Source organism: Pezoporus wallicus, unplaced genomic scaffold (assembly GCF_028554395.1).
Source record: "Pezoporus wallicus isolate ANWC-B61680 ecotype Strahan unplaced genomic scaffold, APGP_CSIRO_Pwel_v1 contig_6996, whole genome shotgun sequence".
In the NCBI taxonomy this organism is placed as follows: Eukaryota; Metazoa; Chordata; class Aves; order Psittaciformes; family Psittacidae; genus Pezoporus; species Pezoporus wallicus.
Genome location: NW_026637899.1, coordinates 2768564 through 2789202, shown reverse-complemented (window position 1 = coordinate 2789202; position 20639 = coordinate 2768564). Strand labels below are relative to the sequence as shown.

The 20639-nt window shown below is 40.8% G+C and overlaps 1 protein-coding gene across 23 annotated transcripts in view; it reads right to left on the bottom strand.

Annotated features, from left to right (window-relative positions):
- Window positions 1-20639, bottom strand: part of CELF4 (CUGBP Elav-like family member 4) — a 748158-nt gene that overhangs the window by 65139 nt on the left and 662380 nt on the right. For all 23 annotated transcript variants that reach the window (XR_008972036.1, XM_057408129.1, XM_057408126.1 and 20 more), the window contains one exon: window positions 2496-2662. Coding sequence is in view for 22 of the 23 variants with exons in the window: in XM_057408129.1 (XP_057264112.1) it covers window positions 2535-2662 (128 nt within the window). In the remaining variant the exon portion in view is untranslated. The remainder of the gene's footprint in view (window positions 1-2495; window positions 2663-20639) is intronic.

Genomic DNA, 20639 nt, shown 5'->3' with positions numbered 1-20639 from the left:
TAAGGGAGCTGCCTGCTCCAAGCTTTGCAATAGCTATCTGTTCTGAACCCATGGGATAGCTGCCTTCTGTCCTAGTGTTTTTAGAAGACTTCTTGTTGCATTAATGACATTGAGTGGGCAAGTCAGAGACTTCTAGTAGTATTTTGGAGGCTGACTGGAAGTTGCACATCAGACCAACCATGGGGCTACAATAATACTGTGCTGAGCCAGGCTCCTGCAATGGGCTGACTAAGGTGGGAGTCTACAAGAGAAGAAAGACCTGTGATCTGCATTTATTCCATTTCCATAGGAACTGTACCTCTAATAAGGGCTCCTATAAGCAGAAGATGTGAGTGATCTGGTGGTAACAACTTAACTGGTGTTGCTGGACAGAAAATTACTAAAATCCAAGTAAAATCCAGAAAACAAAAGGACTTCCTATCTAAGAGGCAACAACTGGAGGCTGTTGTCCTGCTTTGCAGAAGCAAAGAAATCAAATGCGCAAAGAGAGATATGGAATTTTACTGCCATTTTACCAGGTGATTCCTTTTTGTTATCATTTACTAATGAAAAAAATAAAACAAAACCCAACACCCAAACACAAATTTTATTTCTACTACTGAGTCATCTTATATGAGACAACCTGAGACCTCAACAGCAGCCTGATCATGAAAAGCTAGAAACGGAGCACTTCATAATGATCCATGATAATGAAAACACTGTAGACTCATACCAGTGAATCTTTAACAACACACGCGTCTACAGCTCTGCAGTTTCTTACATGACCATAAGAAATAAGCATATTTTCAGTGATTACAGCTGCACTATGCTATAACATTATTGCTTGGCACCAGACTAGGGAGGCACTTCTGTTCCTTGATCTCTTTGCTTGTGTCATTGAAAATCTCCCCAACAAAGACAGTCCCTGCTGTAACAAAATTGCATGCATGCATTTCCCACTCTCCCCCAGCAAAACCTGCAATAAAAAGCCAGTGTGATGAAGCAAAAAGCATTTGGATATAGAAACATATTTTGGTTTCAAGCTTCCAAAAGGCCTTGTCATGAACAAGGAAAAGTGGTATTTGAAGAGGGAAAATGCATTGATAGTGATCGTCATATAGTCACATATAAAGGAGAGTCTGAACTATAGAAGCTGTATGTTGCATGTGCATCTAATATGTTTATTAAAAGGTTTCTTCATGTTGCTTTCAAGACAGCAGTTTTTCAAACACATTTTCATACCATTCTTTAATTCTCAGTGGAAAGGGTACTGCTCTGAAGGCTGAAACAGTACATTTTAGAAAGATACTGGAGATATCAGAGAAAACTTAAAACACTTCATAGTTCTTTTGGAAGTCTGAAGATAGGGATTTCCTGCCTACACCTTAGATGGGTCAAAAATGTTCTGAATCAAAATCACTGAATCTTAGGCATTACAGCTCTAATGGCCTAGGAATGTCACCTAACCCATATCGCTGTCACTGATTTGGGAGTACAAACTGCTTGTTGGAGTTTACAGTCACCCTGGGTGCTTGGGTTTATTGTGAAATCTCTAGTATAGACAGTTTTAACAACAGGGAGAATTCCTGTCTCTGTAACAAAAACATGCAATTTCATATTTCTGTTTCTCAAATAACTTTCTAATGGAAAATCCAGCCAGTAATGGAAAACATTTCCACTTTGGAAACATCTCCATTTTTATTTTTGGTATTCCAACATAACAAGCTGCTGCTTCTGATATTTTTGACACCGTTAAATGTATTAGAAGTTCCCTTGGAGCATCAAGCTGGCTCCTTTCCAATAATACAAAGTATGAGTCTAACAATAAGACCCTTGTTCAGATTTGTCTAGGTCCTCACTCAAGCAAATCTTCCTTGCCTTTGCTTGGGTTTCATCTAGACACCAAAGTTAACGTTAACTGAGGAACAAGTGAGCATGGATCCTTCTATTTATTTCTTGGTCTTGGGAAGAAAGAAATCAGGGGTTATTTAGTTGTCAGGGAGACATATTTACATAAAGTTATTATGCTGGGATGAAATTGGATACAGACTATACCGCATGAAGAATGAGGAATGCTTTGAAACGTTTGCAACACAGAGCTGTTGAGACAGACACTGTCCCAGACCAGTCACCTGGGATTAAACTGCAGCTCAGTCCCATCTCTTAATTGCAGATTTTCTTCAGCCACCAGAAATGCTGTCTTTGGCTGAGCGAGTGGAATCAAGACAGCTTCTGGCTCTCCTCTAGTGACCAAGAAGACTTTCTAGAGATGTAGGATGCCCTTGGGTTGGGGAACTTGGCTCATCCCTTGTTAAGCATCCTTCCACCTCTTTCTCTAAAGAGGCGCACGCACAAATCGTTCCTGGTTTATGTGTGCATGCGTATTTGTGGAGTGTGGCTCTAGCCAGAGGCCTAAGTGGAAAAGGTAGAAGCTAGAGAGTCACAGGGTTTTTTGAGGGTCTACAACACAAAGAGAGGCTACAACCATAGCTGACACCTCTTCCCCATGCAGTTACCTGTGCTAGTGCTTTGTATCCAGTTGTTCCCACAATTCTTCAGTAGGGACGGTTAGCATCCTTTGGCCTCTTCAGCTGCACCTTCAGCCTCTTCATGCCAATTTGGAAGCCATTCATGGCCTGGATAGCAGCTTGGGCACTGGCAGGATTGTCAAAACTCACAAAACCTGTTGAAACATGAGGCAAGGCAGGGGGCTTAATGATCTGAAGGGAGCCAAGGCAAGTACATGCAACGACCACTGAGAATGAACATGGGGAAGGGGTGAGGGTGGTGGGAGGGAGGGATTAAGCAGGGAGGAGGGTGGGCAGGAGAGTGAGGAGAGGATGGTTGCCAATGGGGGACAAAAGGTAGGAGGGGTTGTTACAGATCAGGGTCCCAGGACATAGTGCTGGTCTGAGCGCCAGTTTGGACACAAGATTATGTGAAGCACAAGGATCCAAATGTTGGCGTCACAGCACCAGAACACACAAGATTTGGGTCACATTTGAGCTAGGGTGTCAGCGGATATGATGCATGGTCTCAAAGAGCTCTGTCTTGTTCTTTTTACCTCCATCATGACTGGGGTAAATCTCTATACCCTCCTTCACTCACCAGCATAATCTTTCCTTTGCCTTCCAATACTCACTATGAGGGGAACCTGATACACCTACTGCTACATCTTTATTATGGCAATATAAGTAAAATGTGAATTTAATAAGTTCTCCATTATGGTGTTCATTGGCACGAATAGTTTGATTGTTGGCCACTTAAGCAATATGAGGAGCTTTATTAACTGGCAATTTCTGCAGACTTTATGTTGACTCTGCAGTTGAGAAAGATGAACACTGCTGCTTTCCTAACATGGTTTCCATAAGTAGTTTCATATCCTGCCAGCAAACCACCCAATCAGCCATGGAGTGTACCCAGCAGTAGAAATATATAGTGACTGAATATTGTACCTGCAGGCCACCTGAAATGACATTTATTCTCAATAGAAGTCTTGCTCTCTGGAGATCAGGAGACCCAAGATAGGTCAGGACCACACAGGATGCAATACATCCAATCCATGCAGCTTTGGGAAGGGTGTTTGGTTTGTTCCTTTTTTGTTTGTTTTGTTTTTCTATTTTTATTTTTTTTTTTTGGTCCTCGATGTTAGCTCCAGAAAAAGGCCTTATTTAGCCAGACAGTGTATAACTTTAGATGGAATGACCATGGGTCTGAGATATCAGTGAGGCAGGGAGGTATCGTATTGTATAAGAATTGCCTCTTCTACCATTGCCAGAGATGTCCCTGTGTGCCAACAGTATTTCTGAGCACAAACCCCAGTAAGACTAGCCTAGACCAGCCTGTGCTCCAGACAAAGCCATCTGTTTTCCCACCCCTACAAAGCTCTGGTGGCACAAATCAACCCTAGGAACCCAGTGTGTCTCAATAGACAGGCTGAAATGAAGAGACAGTTTGAGAGCCCTTCACAAAACTAATGCTGAGCATTTGCTGCCAGGTATACACCTGCTCCAGACAACCGGGCATGGCTTACAGCCTTGGGCTGTACTGCAAATGCATTCAGCAGCACCTCCTCCAGCACCTCCTCCATGGTCTAGTTCCTCCTAGTCTCACAGATGACACGGGGTAGCTTCCATTTGCAAAAGACACCTCTCACTCTTGCATTAAAGCTGTACTCCTTGCTTTGGCTAATAGCATAAGTTTATGAGAAATCATAAAACTTATGGTCCTAGCCTCAAAGTGAGACAAAGAGTTTCACTGAGTATGGCAAATGTGGCTTTAAAAAGGAGGCCCATGGAATAAACAGGCATCCCTCTTTGTCCTCTCCATGAAGCCAAGGCTCCAAGTAATTGGCTGTCCATGCAGCTTTCCTGCCAGCCACCTGGATGAGGAGGTACCAACAGCACTGCAGCTTGAAGACGTGAGCAAAAGTGTTGCTCAATCCTCGCAGCAGTCATCAATCTCCAGACAGAAACCTGGAGAGTTATTGTGAGTAATGAGCTGTAGTATTATTCAATGGCAATGGATCTGCTTTTGCAATCACTTTTTAGCCAGCAAGCACCTGGTAATGTTCCCAGTGTACAACTGACTAGCTGAATAATCTATTAGTCAACAAGGTCCTATGACTTGATCTCAGCAAAGGAATAAACTAAACACCTCCTGATTTCACTTGAGTTGATTCAGTCTTTAAATACTGCTGGAAGCATCCTTGTAAATGTTTTACTTGAATTTAAAATTGAAATTTGCTGTCTAGCTACCCCACATCTATCAATATAGGATGTTGTGAAAACCAGTTCTTTTTAAAATCACCTCTGGATTGCTAATACTCCTGTCCAAGACCTACCAGATACATCTATAAAAGTAAACTAAAACTGTGCCAGGGAAGTTCAGATAAACTGGAAACAAACCATCTGTATGACTGAAATTTTAAAAAGGTCCTTGCCATAGTTTTGGCTTGTGCTTAACTATAAACAATTCCTGGACAAAGTCTGACTATTAGCACAGAACAGAGGCTGCTTTCAGTACTTAGCTTGGATGTGGCCATGATATTCTGAAAAGTTTGGGTGTGGGCCATTCAGTGCCAGCTGGCCCCAATGCTAGGGGAAAGTGCCAGGTATGTTTACTTTACTAATATATACACAGCTATCAAATATCAAAGCCGAGTTGGCTGCAGTTTATATCATGTCTATAGGGAACCTAGTTTGCCTGGGAACTTTGATTTCTACTTTTTGATTTCTACAGGTCCTGTTGCAAGGCACCTCCTACTGACTGAATGTGCAGATATAGAATGTGTCTACACATGCTTCCATTTGTGAGCAAGTCACCTTGGGATCCTAAAATAGTGAGCATAGGTCTAGCCAATATACTCAGTGGAGTACAGGATATGAAGTAGCTGAGCAGCTGCTCTAGGTTTCATGATGCATCCTCTCTGAAATATTCTGAAATAGTGAATGACATTTATTAAATGTCATAACACATTTTAAAAGACAAAGTGAATCCAGACTTTTCCTACCAGCTCACCTTTTATGCATGTACAAGGAAGAAGACAGTGGCAGTACTGGGGTAATATTTGGATGCGATGATCTGAAAGGTCTTTTCCAACCTACTTGATTCTATGGTTCTATGATTTCTTCCTTTTTTTCAGAACACTCCTAGATGTGCCTAGATGAACCAAGTTCCATTGGCTGTGTAGCAGGGACCAGTGTTGACTGCAATGAAAACTGGCATCTAGCTTAAATCTATTGTGGGACTTACTTGTTTCTGTAGTTGGGAGTGATGTCTCAAGGTAGTAATATGCTGTTAACTGACTAATGCCTAGGTGAGTCAGTCCTCAAAACGATGTTAATTGCTGAATCAAACTCCTAATGCATGCAAACCCCACCAGAAATGCTGCCAAGTATGATAAAAATCCACTTTTGCCAAGACTGGACAATCAGTTGCGTCATGAGCCCTGGTGCTGGGATGCTAGTACAGTTGCATCTTTGCAAGACCTTTCCCTTTATATAAGCTCACAAAGCTAAACTAGTTTTTGCCATCACTTTGCTTTCAAGACGGAATTCTAGGGCTGTTTTCTTACACTGTGCAAAGCTGTAAATAACACAGCATTTTAACAAATGGGGCTAATAAGAGAGATCAGAAGTGCATTTGCTCACTATATTTCATTTGGACCAGGTAATGAAGCTGGGAGTTGTACTCTGATATTATTGGTATTAGTTACCTACGGATTAGGACTACATATGGATTGTTATTTTTTTTCTCCATAGTTGTCCTGATATTCACTGCTATAATATAAAAATCCCCACTGGCTAGCTGCTGAGGTTTGGGGGGCTGGGGTGAGAGGGCAAATGCCAATGATTGTACATCTTTCTTGTGAGCACATCCTAGGGACAGAGCAGCTCATTCCTGTGTCTTCATTTCATCATTTTAGTTTCAAGAGGCTTGACATGCTCAGATGTTGTTGGTACATTTGGCTCTCCCCCTTTTCCTGTTATTTATGTGTAGCTGTATTTCGTATTATCAAAGGTATTTGGATGGACTCCAAAAAGAAGAAAACCTATGCCTTGTTCTGAGAGTTGGGATGTCAAAGTACTAAGGGATAGGCAGATAGGCAGACAGACAAGCTGCGCTGGCAATATCGTATTCCTTTCTCTTTACAGGTCAAATACCTACTGGTATATTGTATGTCTTTGTTGTTGTGATATGCAGTATTGGCTGTTAATCATCTTTGTTTCTCCATGTCAAATCAGCAATGTTAATGGTGCTGTGCAGGTTTAAACATGTATGGCAAGGAACAGAATGTAAGTAGTGGGAAAATAGCTTAAATATTTTCTTTCTGAATGCTTTTAACGTTTGAGTCCATGAGTATAAGGCTCAAAGCATGTTGATAGTACTACAGTTACTCAAGAAATTATCTGCGTTTTGAACACCTCCTCTGCATTTTTATCTACCTCTTGAAGGACAAAGAGAAAGGGAGAGGTTAAAAAGCTTGAAACTGTTCCTGTGCATCAATTAATTAATAATCAGAGAAATATATGTTCTGGTCTGAAGATGGTTGGTAGGAGGACAGGATTTTGTGATAAATCTATTTTATGGGGGGGGATGTTGTTTTTTTTTCTCTCTCCACCCCGGGATTATGTAAAAAGGCTGTTCTAATAAATGATTTATCAGAGCAGCAAAGAATGAAGAAATCTGCTAGGACTGCAGCTCTGGGTATCTGGTCTTCCTGATTCTGCAAAGCGTATTTCAGGAAGATACTGATGTTGCAGTCCATGACATCTCCTGACCTGTCCTTTTCCTGCATGACTGTGTAAATAATTAGTGAGCAGAAACTGGGGTAGCATCTTGGAGGGTGTTTTCACCCCATTTCTTCCACAGGAAGTCTTGGTCATGGAGCATGCAGGCCCTTCTCATGACATCAGCATGATCAACAATGGGTTTATAGAACCCAAGTAAAGTGTAACTAGGTAACTGATATTACTCAAGGGCTGTTTTTCTGTTTTTAATCAGCTGAGATGATAAAGGAAGGAATTAGCAATCTATCTCAGAGTGAATTTGAAGACTGTTTTGCAATTGTAAACTTTCCATTCACAGTAAGTAGTGTCCCTGCATGGCCATGAATTAGTTTGTGTGCTAAGTGCAGTCCTGAATGAGCACATCATTAAGTTCCCATGGATCCTTAATCGGTCTTTCTGAGTTTGCTGTTTCTTTTTGCATGCAGCAATGAGAATTAGCGATTAATGTGAGAAACAGCCCTCTGCTACCAGGTTAGAACAACATGTTGCCTCTCTTCAGCAGAAGCTTTCCTTTGGATGAAGCCCAAAGATTGGTAACTACATTGAGCATTCCCTAAATCAAAAGTCAAGACCACAGTGGATGGAAGGTCCAGATGCAAGCTTTTGATCCAGAGTCCTGAACTGAGGGGCAGATGGTCCTACAGCAGGTCCACTCATGTAGCTAGGCTGGTCTCAGGCAACGGAAAGGAAAAGAGGAACCTCAAAGAAGCATTTTACTTGTTTTAAAACTCAGAAAAGTTTTTTGATTCATGTTCCAGATTCTTGCTGCATACATGTTCCAGGTACTTGTTGCACATACTGCCACCTCAGAGAAGCACTTTGAAAGAGACTGCAATAGAAACAAATCAGTGCCTACTAGCTTTTTTTTTCAGGCCAGAGATATATATTCTGATTCTGTCAGTGTATTTGCCTGACTGCTAAGAGGGATCTTTCTTGGCACTTCTTGTTCCTCCAGTTATCAAAGTCACTAAGGAGAAGGTCTTACTCTGAATTTTTCCCTCTTGTCATTCAACCCACGTTCATTTCACTAGAGGGAAATAACAGAAAAGCAGGGATCTTCCTGTCAGCCTGTGGAAGGCAAATTCCCATGTGACAAAAGAGAAGAAATGTCATTCGCAAGGGCTAGGTGCTAGCACAGAAGTCCATGACTCCTGCTTCCCTTGCATTCCAAGTGCTGCTACCCAGAACATAAGAGGGGACCTCAGACAGAATACCGAGATGGACTAAGCTGCAGAAAGTGCTGGAAATCGGTTAAACCTGAGGCTCCACTCCTTTCCTTCCCCAAAACATTTAAGTTAGTAATTAAGTAATTAGTTATTAATATAATTAGTTACTAATATAACTGTCCCTTTCGTGGATGGCTTCCTTGCTTTTGTTGCTAACACGTGAAACGTGAGATCTAGGAACATCAGGGAGGTATTTGCTGCCGAGAGAGCAATGAGAAGGTGTTCAAATCCAGGATTCTCCTCTGCTCACTCATTTCTTTTACTCCATGGTTTGGGTTTATTTTAGCTTTATCAAAGAATGGAGGTTTTCCTTTAATTGCCTTGCAAGATCTTTACTGTGCTGTGTTCTTTACATGATGTACTAGCTGCTGTCTTGCAATTTTCTAGTGCTGTAAAGAATTTCAGGATACAATCTGTGTGTAAGTAGCTCTATAATGTATGTGTGCATTGAAAGGTATTATATTGTAAGGTGATTTATGGGTACTGCAATACTCAATAAAGTAGTATGTCTGCAGACCTACGGCTTAGCACTTCAGCTGTTTTCCAGTGTCTAATAGGGTTGTATGACTTTTTGGAATATTTAACTTCCCACTGATGTTTAATCACATCCAGGCAAGATCCACCTATCTAGTTATCCATCCATCCATCCATCCATTCATCCACCTTTTTTTTTTTAATGTATGAACAGTCAGTAACTGGTAACTATGATAAACAACTATTATTAAATATTTTACATCTGTGGGATGAGATAATTGGAACCTTAGACTATTCAAAGAATTGGTTTAGAAATTTACTGAACCATTAATGTTCATTTTAGCAATCTATGGAATATCAGAAAAACCTCACTGTTCCATAAGAAAAAATCTATTATTAAGGATGTAAACTACATGAACTGGTAAACTTATCTAGTGCTTCATAAACCTAAGTAAAACTATGAAAATTTTGATATGAGGTGATATGACAGAGAATTAAAAGGTGTACAACGAATCCAATCACTGTGGTTTCATGGAAAAGAACATCTATCAAATGAAACTGATTGCATGAAATTGCAAGTTTGGTTAATAAAGTAGGTTTTCTTGAGTATACTTAAACTTTTCTGTAGTATTTGAACCTTTCTTTATAGAAAATGAAAGCAGCCCACACCAAATTTCTTAAAAATTGGATCATAAAAAAAAATTAAAATTATGACTTACAATATTGACAAATTTCTAGTAGGCTCCTCCAGGAGCATGCCGAAAGCTCTGCACTATTCAGTGTCTCTAACATTACTCAGAATACATCAAAAGTAATTATAGGTAAAATTTGCCAATCATACAAAAATGGTAAAGAAGTAAATTATAACAGTAATAAGTCATGTTGACCTGGGTCACTGTGGAGGATGGATTCAGCGTTCATTTTAATCCAACCAAGTGCAAAATAAAGTATGCACTGGAGAACTCAAGTGGGTCACTCATAAGAAGGGGAAATCTTCACTAGAAAACAGTGCTTCTAAGAAGAACATGGATGTCATGATAACAGCCAAATGTGAGCTCTCAGGATTATGCTGAAATATTCAGCACAGCCTTGGGATGAAGGCAGTCTGTGGGGAATATTCTCTATAAGTAGGAAGGTGATGTTACCTCTGAGTATGGCTCAGGAAAAATCCTTAGTGGAATTCTGCATTTAGTTCTGGTGGTTTTAAGAATTATTTAGAGCTATAAGAATAATTCTAGATCTGAAAAAGTAATGAGTTTATTGATGAGAATGTTAAATAATCTTCTGACCATAGTCCATATGCCATAAATGATTTCTAATATAGCATGTTTTTTTTTTTTTAATATATAAAAAATAAGGACTTGGTAATTTCAGAAGCAGACGTTTGACAAATTTAAAATGGAAATAAGACACTGAGTCTGCATTTTTTAAATAGTGAAGGTAATTAACTATTTTGGAACATCTTGTTTAGCAGTAGGGGTGGAGCACCTATCAAATGAAATCTTGATTAAGATATTTTCTAAAAGGGATGCTATGACTCAAGCAGGAGGTTTGAACCTGTCACATGAGCTGAGGTATCTGGCATATGTTATTTCAGAGTTCAGTCCAAAGGATCGGAATGGTCCCTTCTGAACCTGCGTATCTGTCTGTCTATTGTTCATTTCACATTTCAGATATTTAGAAAATCAGTTCTTGCCTACTAATCTGGCATGGACTCTAGTAACAGTCACGATAGAGGTGACAATTGATGTTAATGCCTTATAATAAATGGCCCCAAAGTGTGGGCTACAGACCACTGAGACAGCTGACTGGTACTCGTTCTTCATCTTGCTTCCAGCTGAGACAAACTGAACAGATGGGAAGGGGAGATTAAATGAAGAGTGAAAGTAGATGGCATGATTAACTTTCTCTAAAGGTCAGAACACCCAGTGCAGAAGGTAGCTTGATATACACTAGCATCTTCCTTATGTCACCTTCCCATCCTCCCATGCATCAAACTACTTCTATAGGTTAAGGCAGGGTGAGCTAGAATGTGCAGAGAAGTGGTCCCTGTTATTGTGCACTGTCAGTTGGAAGTTTTCCAGATAGAGCCTCAAACAAGCAGTATCTTCTCTGAAGAAGGTTGAAGGCTGTAAATGCTGACCCTGAATATGGTGGTTCAAGCCAAGAAGGACTTTTCTTCCTGTGAGTGTTGTCTTTTAAAATCTGTTTTGTTTTGGTTTGTTTTTTTGGGGGGGGGTGCAGGGGGGTGGGGATTTGTTTTTTTTTTTTGTTGTTGTTGTGGTGGGTTTTGTTTGTTTGTTTGTTTTTACACAGAAATTACTGTCATGACTCACATTGAAAGTACAAGACTGAGATTCAAGACTAGACTAGAATTTTGACAGTTTAAATTACTGTATGGTAAGATCTAAGGTTTTGATTCACATGTACGTCTGGAACCAGGGCTCCTGATCAGTAACAGCTTTTTCTAAAAAGTCATAAAACCAGAAAAAGTCTGATACAGAAAACTACAACAGATTTCTCATACTAAGAATGGATTTAACACTAAACCCTCATCTTTTTCCTTTAAACAGGCTTGTTTAAAAGATGAGCAACTATTTGTCTGATTCTGTGGACTGTGGCTCTACCTGTTCTGCTAAGTAGGAGTTGAAGTAAGTCATCCACTGAATAAATCTAATAAGTGAAGGACTCAGGTTTCAGCCATTCTTTGGAAACCCCACGAATCATATATTGGACCAACATGTTGTGCTGTGGAGAAGCAGCATTGTGGTTCTTCTAAAGAAAGCATAATGTTCCGACATAGATGATGGCCATGGTCTTTCTTACAAGAAACAAACTAGTTAGTGAGGAATTACTCATAGATAAATGAATAGCATTTGGTCTTCTTTGAATGATGATTAGAACTGAAGCGATTTCCAACCTGCTTTCAGAAATGGAAGGAGCTCTTCTTAATTTGCTTTCTGAGCCTTCCTTGTAAATATTTGGCATCATCATGTGTCAATCTAAGGTTTACGGGGAAAGTACATGGTTGGAAAAAGCAGATGAGCTTTTGATGAGACAAGTCCATATCTTTGCCAGTGTAAAACCAGAAGCAAAGTTTGAGCTTAGTGTGCTTTTTACACAAGTTAGGAGTGGGATTTAAGTAAGTGCTCTGTTAAGGATGCACTGCCAAATCAAGATGAGGATAATTTTTTCATTGTTTTTGTTGAGCTTTATAATATAAACAAAATGAAAATAACTACTGAAGCTTCCACCAGCCATGTCACAACCCATTTCTTATCTTAATGTCTTTGCTCCCAGGTTCCTTCTTGGATAACACTCCTTGTTATTTGTGGCTTCTTGAAAGGAGCCATGTATGAATGATTCAACTACAGAAATGACTGGTCATCCTTCTTGGTCTATAAGAGACGAGCATCATAAAAGGTGACCTTCTTTTTCATAACATTTTATAGTGGGAAAGCAAATTCCTTCCTTGGCTGATTAAGGAATAAACAAACAAAGCAGCCATACCCCCCACCCCCCGGAAGCTAATCATAAAGATGCACTGTGAATTATACTGCTGACTAGTGACTATTTTTTGTCAGTTCTTTCATGTCCTGGAAAGTCTCTGAAATAGACCCATTCTTGGTGTGGCAATGTACAGAATCTCCCCACTTTGCTCGCGATGGTCATTGCTTAGATGGATGACTAACCACTTCTTCCTTTTATGCTGTGGCACAACTGATACTTCATTATGGGTAGGTTGAGGCAACCCAATAAATATAGAAAGACTTGAAGCTTCTCCTGTGGGGTAGTCTGGAAGTTCCTGATCAGAAGCCAGAAATAGGGATGAATAGTTTTTGGCCATGATGTTCAAACCAGTGCTTAACTTTCTATAAAGGCCACTGTATGCAAACCAGATAACAAAACTAAACGTGAAAGAAACTTCTCATACATGGTGAGTCATTGTGAAAGAAAAAGAGAAAATCTCCTATCTATTCCAGGAGGTTGTGAACTGACACTGAACTATGCTGGGTACCAAAAAAGGAGAAAGGAAAGAGTTAGACAAATGCTTTTTAAGCTGGACGGTAACATACTGTTCCAGATCTAACCAGCTGTTACATCTGTAGTCCTTTCAGCATGAATGTTTTCAACTACCCACAATAGACAGGGAAATGATTAGCTGGCTTCTTCTGTTATCAACATCAATGCGAATGAAACACCTTCAAATTACAGTGTGGGTGTTGATAAATTCCTGTGGGTCTGCCAGCAAAGCAGTCAAGAGCTTATCCTAAATCCTTCAAAAATGTATTTTGAACCCTATAGATCTCCTTGAACTTCTGCAGTCCCTCAGAAGAGTTATGTTAGTCTGTGGGACTTGAATCTTATCACAAATTGACTAAATCCTGATCAAATTCTGGCTTCTGGACCCCCTGCCCAATGACCTGTCTGGACTCTTGATCCACCCTTGGGTGGGAGGAAGGAAAATTAACTTCTGGTTTAGTTGCTGAAATAGAGCGGAGTAGAAGTATTGCTGGAAAAAACATTTATGAAAATGCCTCTGATTAGAAAAACTGAAGACCTGAGAAAGGCAGGAACAGGGTTCTTCATTTGAAGAGATGGGGTGAAAATATGAGTTGCCCTCCCAAAAGTGGCTCCTGGATTGATTCCTAAGATCAACTAGCAAAAATTCTTTTCTCATAAGCATTTTCAAAAGTCCAATAACATAATAATCTTCCTAGACCCTGTTCAGCCATGCCAGGAGATCCACAATGACCAAGATAAACACTTTAGAATTTCTGGAAAACCTTCTAGACAAGGATTTTAAAGGGTCATTAGAGATCTGTCTTTATAAGAATCTTATAATTTCACCTTTGAATTGTCAGAACTCAACCAGATTTGCAGGTCATGTTGCCAAAAAGGGAGGAAACTTGTTGCCTGTGAAAGAGCTGATGACAGCAGCAGCTCTTGTATGTTAGGTGCACTGCCTGCCTTTTATAATAATGAGCATGCCTGGCTAAATATTTGGGCACTGGAGGTCAGCTGGTGAAAGGGTCATAGTCCCACTGTCTCTAGGTTTTCCATGGCTTACATTGCTGAGGATGTCATTAGAGATGTATGCTGGCCTACAAGGAAGACCGACAGCATCCTGAGCTCTATTAACAAAAGAACAGCCAATTAGTGAAGTGACTACTGTTTTCTACTCATCACTCATGAGATCACACCTGGACGTCTAGTTTTGTATATCCCTTCTCACCAGCATAGAAAAGCCAGTGACAAAGCAGAGTGAGTTCATCACAGAGCCATCAGGATGGACAAGGAACACTGTGAGAGTAAGGAGACTGAGACAGTCTCTTCACACCAGGGGAAGTTCAGATCGGACACTAAGGAAAAGGTTCTTCACTGAGAGGGTGGTCAGTCCATGGAACAAACTCCCTAGGGAAGTGGTCATGGCACCAAGCCTATCAGAGTTCAAGTAGCATCTGGATTAGCATCATGTGGATTAGTTTTAGGTAGTACTGTGAGGAGCAGGGAGTTGGATTTGATTCCAACTCAAGATATTCTATGATTCACAAATTGAAGAAAGAGAGATTGGACATAAGGAAAAGCTTTTCCACCTTGAAGGCTAGCAAGCATTGAAGCAGGTTGCCCAAATTCAAACTACTTGCTCAGTGGCTCTCATTGTTTTTAATAACTTGAAGACACATTGGTACTGCAGAAATATATATAGTACTTATATAATGTACACACCTATACATATGTGATATTCTACAGATCAAGACTGGGGAGAGTGGGGATGATTTAAATTTAGTTGGGGATTTGAAACAGATGAAAGCATATATAGTTAAGAAAGGCATATGTATTTTTATGGGGATCTGCAAGTTGTCACCCTGTTTACAACCTTTGAAGATATCAATATATTCTATCTGAAGATGTTAATCTCATCTAGGGACTGGTTTTTATGCTGGTGTGCTTACTTGAAAAGGGAAAATATCACATGCACCGGTACATTAAAACAATGCTAAGGTTGCAAATTGAAGCACTAGAGTTAGAAATTCAAGGAATTATGTTACCTATAAAATTTTAATTCTGTATTGTTTTGTATATGCATTAAGGCGCTGCTTCTAACTGCACATTTCTGTATTTTTCTTCTTCATGGCATCCTTGTTTTAATTACTGTAGAGAATGAATAACATAACAGGGTGAGGAAAATGGCAATGCATCAGACTCATTATTCCATGTGTTGGAATGTAGACAGTAAATAAGGCAGGGAAAGGATGGTTTTGTAGTTGTACAACCAAATGCTGCCTTGGAGAACTGGAATTGATCCCTATTTCTGCCATGACAATCCCAGTTTTGCTGGGTATATCATATATCACAGAATTCCTTTAATAAGATCTAGGCTTCTTTTATAGTAGTAAATAAAATAGTGCAGCCTCTGAGTGCAAATCGTACATCATGGCTCGAATCTACATGACTAAACCCTCTTATCCCTCAAAAGAGTGGCCTTACCTATACTGCTGTATAAGGACAGTCCCAGCCCTTGCCACTGCTGAGCCATGCCCAACTAATGTCCAGCCATGAGTTAATTGCCATGACCCAAATAGAGCCAGTGGCGCATGATGTTAAAAAGATACGGGTAGTTATGGCACAGTGTTTGAGCAGATGTGTAACACCTCTTTAGTTTGCCAGAGATGAAGCTTTAGTGTGTGTTCCTCTTCTTGGTGCTCAGTGAACTATCTGAGGTTTCACAGATGGAAAAGTTGCTGCCCAAACCTGCATCTGGAGTGAACATAAACATATCATGCCCTGTGTTGTGCTGAATACTTTGAGAAAACAAGCAAACAGACTGATCACGCTCATGCATCTCAGATTAGTCACCCAAAATTACTAAATAGTTTTAAATATCTTTCTATGCCTCATCACCCCCTTGGTGAAATGAAGACACGATGAGCACTGTGAAAATGCTGTTACTTGACTCTGTGAACCTCTTAAATGCTCTGCTGGGAAGGACGTTAAGAAAACAGATGAGGAAATAATAATAAATTCATATTCATAGCAGGGTTTGAATATTGTGCAGGAAGGAGGGCCTGGGGCCAAGCACAGAGCTCTCAGATCTGTTGAACAGCTTCTCAGTTACTAGTTAGCTGACAGACTTCAAAATGCTGAAGAGCAGCCCTGTGCAGTGAATGAGATAGGATAGATAGATATAAAGAAGTTGAAGACAGATATACGGGGAGAGGGATGGATGCATGGATGGATTTATAGAGACTCATCCATTCTACAGCTTGAATTCACCTTTCTTCAGAGAGATCTTGGGGGAAAGAAAATAAAAACCAGATGCAATGGGTAACCAAAATTCTGTGGAGGGTCTGCAGTCTCACAAAAGCAGGATGTGGTAAGTCTGCACTCTGGGGATCAATCACCTTGAGTTCAGAAATGGCACTACTCATTATTTCTGACTTCTGAACCAAAACTTCTGGCCTGAATGAAAGTAGCACTGGAGACCCTTCTCTGTCACTTTTACACACACGTGTGTTCATGTTTGAAACAATCATAGCCTTGGAACACATATAGGACCAGATGTATACGACTTGGGTTCATATACCCTATCTAACATCAAAGGGTTTTTAGCAGATAGCAGCAGATAGCAGACTGTGTAGGCACACAAGGGATCAGTCAGGTTCTTTTCCCAAGTCCCGGTGCTGATGGAGTGATTTGAAGCCCAGAGCATTAAGGTTTAATCTCTTTAAAAAATCTTTTCATTTTATCTTATTTTTCCCTCCTTTCTTTCTTTTGGCATTAACTCTTAACATCAGTCATTTCTATTAGTCGCATAAATGACCATTCCTCCTTTTGAAGGGTCTTAAATGAGTGGCCACGAAGACCCTACAGTAATGAGCTCCTCCATCTAATTACCCCATAAGTAAAAACATTTATAATGATTTTGTAAGCGTGCATGTGAGTAGCTTTGCACAAACATACCCGTAACTTGAAAATACTCTGATGGACTCTGTCTATCACTTGTGTGGAGAGAAGATGGATAGAACCGTGGTAGACACATGGACAGATAGAAAATAGAAGACAGATTCTGGAAACATATTCTTGTCTAATAAATTGTTAAGCTACAAAAGAAAGCAGAAGTCCCTGTGTACAATGTATAGATTTTCTTTACTGTGAGTTGTTGGGGAAAGACAGAGCTGTCCCTTTAATGGGAGAGCTGCAAACAGCTGTTCCTTATGCATACATGCTTGCTTGGTCTGAAAGTTTTGGTAAGTCAGTGCATAACTGACAGTTAGATTTATCTCCCCAATAAGCAGTCAACATTATAATAAAGGAAAAACGCTTTCAGTGCACCTTTGAGAGTGCATCAGAAATTAATCTAAACATCAAATTAATTATAGTTTGTAAATGAATAGTGGCTCACAGCCCTAATACTTCTCCTTCTCCTCCTCCTCCCTCTAAAGCCTCCCCCAACAAACTGCAGTGGCTGGCTGTGCTGTGCAGTGAGTTTGATGAACAGCTCCTTCTCTTTCTTACTCACACTACTGTTCCCTTATCAGCTGGAGCAGAGTCCTATCCTTACTCTGCAGAGTTGAAGTCTCAGAGTGTGGCTGCTTTGGAGTGTGACAGAGGGCAGCTAGCAAATAATAAACTATGGTTCCTCCTTCCCTTTTCCTATGGGAGCATTAAGCACCCCTCTAATGCTTCCTATAGAAGCATTAAGCACCTGCTTCCCTTACCTTACTTTCCAACTAAGCTGGACACCTCATTAACATCTTGGCTGTCTGTCTATGCCGGGTACTTCCGAGTGGAGGGGACCACAAGTGCTGATCTGAACAGAAACATCCAGGTGGGCAGGCATTCCTAATGCACCTGGAAAATTGTTCCCATATTGCCTCAACTCAAGCACTCAAATTAGTGGCTTCTTCTATTACATCCTGAGTTTTGGTCCCTAGTGTGTAGCTATAAGGGGATGACAACCTGACACTCTTCAGGCACCTGAAACAAAATACGTTGCCACCAGATCAAGCAAAGTAAAGGATATAGGCTATTTTGGTGGGCTACAGGGAGAAACGAGTAAGAAGAAGAAAAAAAGTACAATTTAATCGTAGTACTGGTAACAGCCACCATCCTACTGTCTCCCAGGTGTTTCCTCATAATTCATCTATCTGATGTGGATCTTCCTATTTTACAAAAGAAGACTCAGAAAAGAAACCCCCAAAACCTTTGAGGTGATAAATAACTCTTTTCATCCATGGATCCTAAAGCTCTGTGAAAAGGAGTCAAGAGTCCTGATACAAGAACCCAACAGCTAGGCTGATCCACGGTTGCCCACATGAGGCCGCTATTTCTTACCCTTATACCACCTTAATCCTGGACCGGCTCATTTCCCTGGATGAATTTAAGGAGAGTTTGTGGTTTTATTATTAAATGAGAAACTGCTGGCTTTGGCAGGGCATGTTGGAGGAACATTGTGAGCAGGTGCTGAACAATATTTTTCTGATGTACCTCAGGGTCCGTTGTTCCACTCCTGTGTCTTATGGAGTGCTGCCAATGCACTTTAGACCTCAACTGCAATGCCCCTGTTCCCAGGTCCTGCATAGCTTTGACAGTGTCCTGGTCCCTTGACGTTCCTTTCTTCTTCCTGTTTCAGCTTCCAGGCTGAAACTCTGTAGACCATCATGACCTGCCTGCTGGCTTGCATCTCCCACTCCACCTTTCTGCCACCACACTGCAGTCTTGAGCTGTCAGTATGTTTTTAACAACATGATACAAGCTCTACCCATGCCTCAGCCATTCTCCTGAGCTTCACACCCTCCTGTGTCCAGTCCTCATTTCTCACTGCATTTCTCACATTTAGTCTCTCCCCTTTGGCTCTCCTGTTTCTTTTCATAAGCTAAGAGCCAGAAGAATTTTAGTGGGGGAATTAAAATATGTAGCAACTAACGTAATTTACTACTATCCATCAACTGTTGTTATTTCCTCTCTTTTGGAATCTTCAGAGAAGACTGGGTGTTTTTTCAAAAGGGGTGGCCCACTAGCAGCTTTCAAGTGACTCCATGCAGGCATCTGCAATGAAACTCGATGTCCATATTGTACCAGGAGCCAAACAATATATTTCCTTTAGGCCATATAAATCTATTGTCCTAAGAAACCCCCACAGTTTGTAGTCAAAGCTAGAATACTCTGTGCTACTTTTAATGTGGGGCACTTCAAAAAGGAGTGGGACATCCCTCTGCAGTGTGAAAGTGCATTTGGAATTCATAGAAAAGGAGAACATACAGCAGTTGTGGTTGCTCACACCTGAGCTGTCAGACCATGAGTTGAAGTAGAGAGAAACCAGCTCTGTGGTGGTGTTTCTGTGGGCATAAAGGAGGTTCTTCACAGCCTCCCCATGGGGAGAAGCTGAAGTCGCCACACCAGCGGGTATTGGGAACAGGCACGTGCCAAGGAAGCACATGTGGGGACAAGGTAAGGGTATGGTGCAGAACTGTCCTGACAGTGTCTGCTGCTTGATGGCATGCAAGGAGCCAGCAGATCCAGGTGCTCACTGCTATCAGAAAGTGGAGGAATGAATTTCCAAGTGCACCAGTAAAGGAATTTCACCAGCTTTAATTTATCTACATCCTATGGGGTAACCAGTTGGCCTCAGCTGCTCCATCCATAGCCTTGTTTTTCTAATTTCTGTCATGTCTTCCTAATTAATATTGCCCAAACCTACGCTTTTCTCTCTCTTCTCTGTTAAAACATTTTCCTAGAACACATCTGTCTCTGTATTTCACTAGTTTAATGTCTTCAAATGTCTTCTTAATATGTGTCTTGTGTGACAACAGGGAGTGCTCCTGAAATTAAGACTGTATTGCAGCATCACTCTAACACAGGTAGAGTTAGCCATGACTGGCTTGCATGAAGAGCATTCCTCTCACATTGACTACTTGCTTTAGCAGCCTTAACAGTGTCATTTTCCTGGAATATTGTGTTGTTTTTTTGTTTTGTTTTTTTTTTTTGCCTTGTACACAAATTGGTCACATTTATATTATTTACATAACTGGGAGGGGAATTATCACCAGAGCCATTGAGACCAGCACATACGTATATTTCACATCCTCTGATATTTAGCATACCTATGCACAGGATAACTTACATACGTGCAATTGGAAAGTGAGAGACCCAGTGCAGTCTCTGGCTTGCACAGAGACCAGCTCCAGGGTCCTGCAGAAGTTGATGCTCAGGCTGTGGCACACTAAGCCTGGGTGCAAGACCTCCTAAACCAGCATCCTGTGAGAATGGGAGTCACTGTCTTCAAGGAGTCTTTCAGTCTAATTTTTCCCTGAGTGAGACAGTGATTCCTTTCTGTGGTCCTCCCATTTCACTGGGAATGATCAGCATCACCCAGTGGAAGAAACATGCTGGCTTGCCCTGGTTTCAGCTGGGATAGAGGTTACAGGTATCAGCTGGGCACTGAGTGAAGGACTAGTGAAAAAGGAGAGAGAAGGGCAGAAGAGTGAATAGCTGTGAAGGAGAATTTACTGAGTCTGAATATGAGAGGGTAGATAAAGCAGTGCCTGAGGACAAACGCAAGGAGATGCTGATATAGTTGGTGTGATGGAGGCTCAGGACATGGAGATAGACAGGGTACTAGTGAGTGTGAAGGAGTGTGATCTGCACTTGGCCATGTTACAGC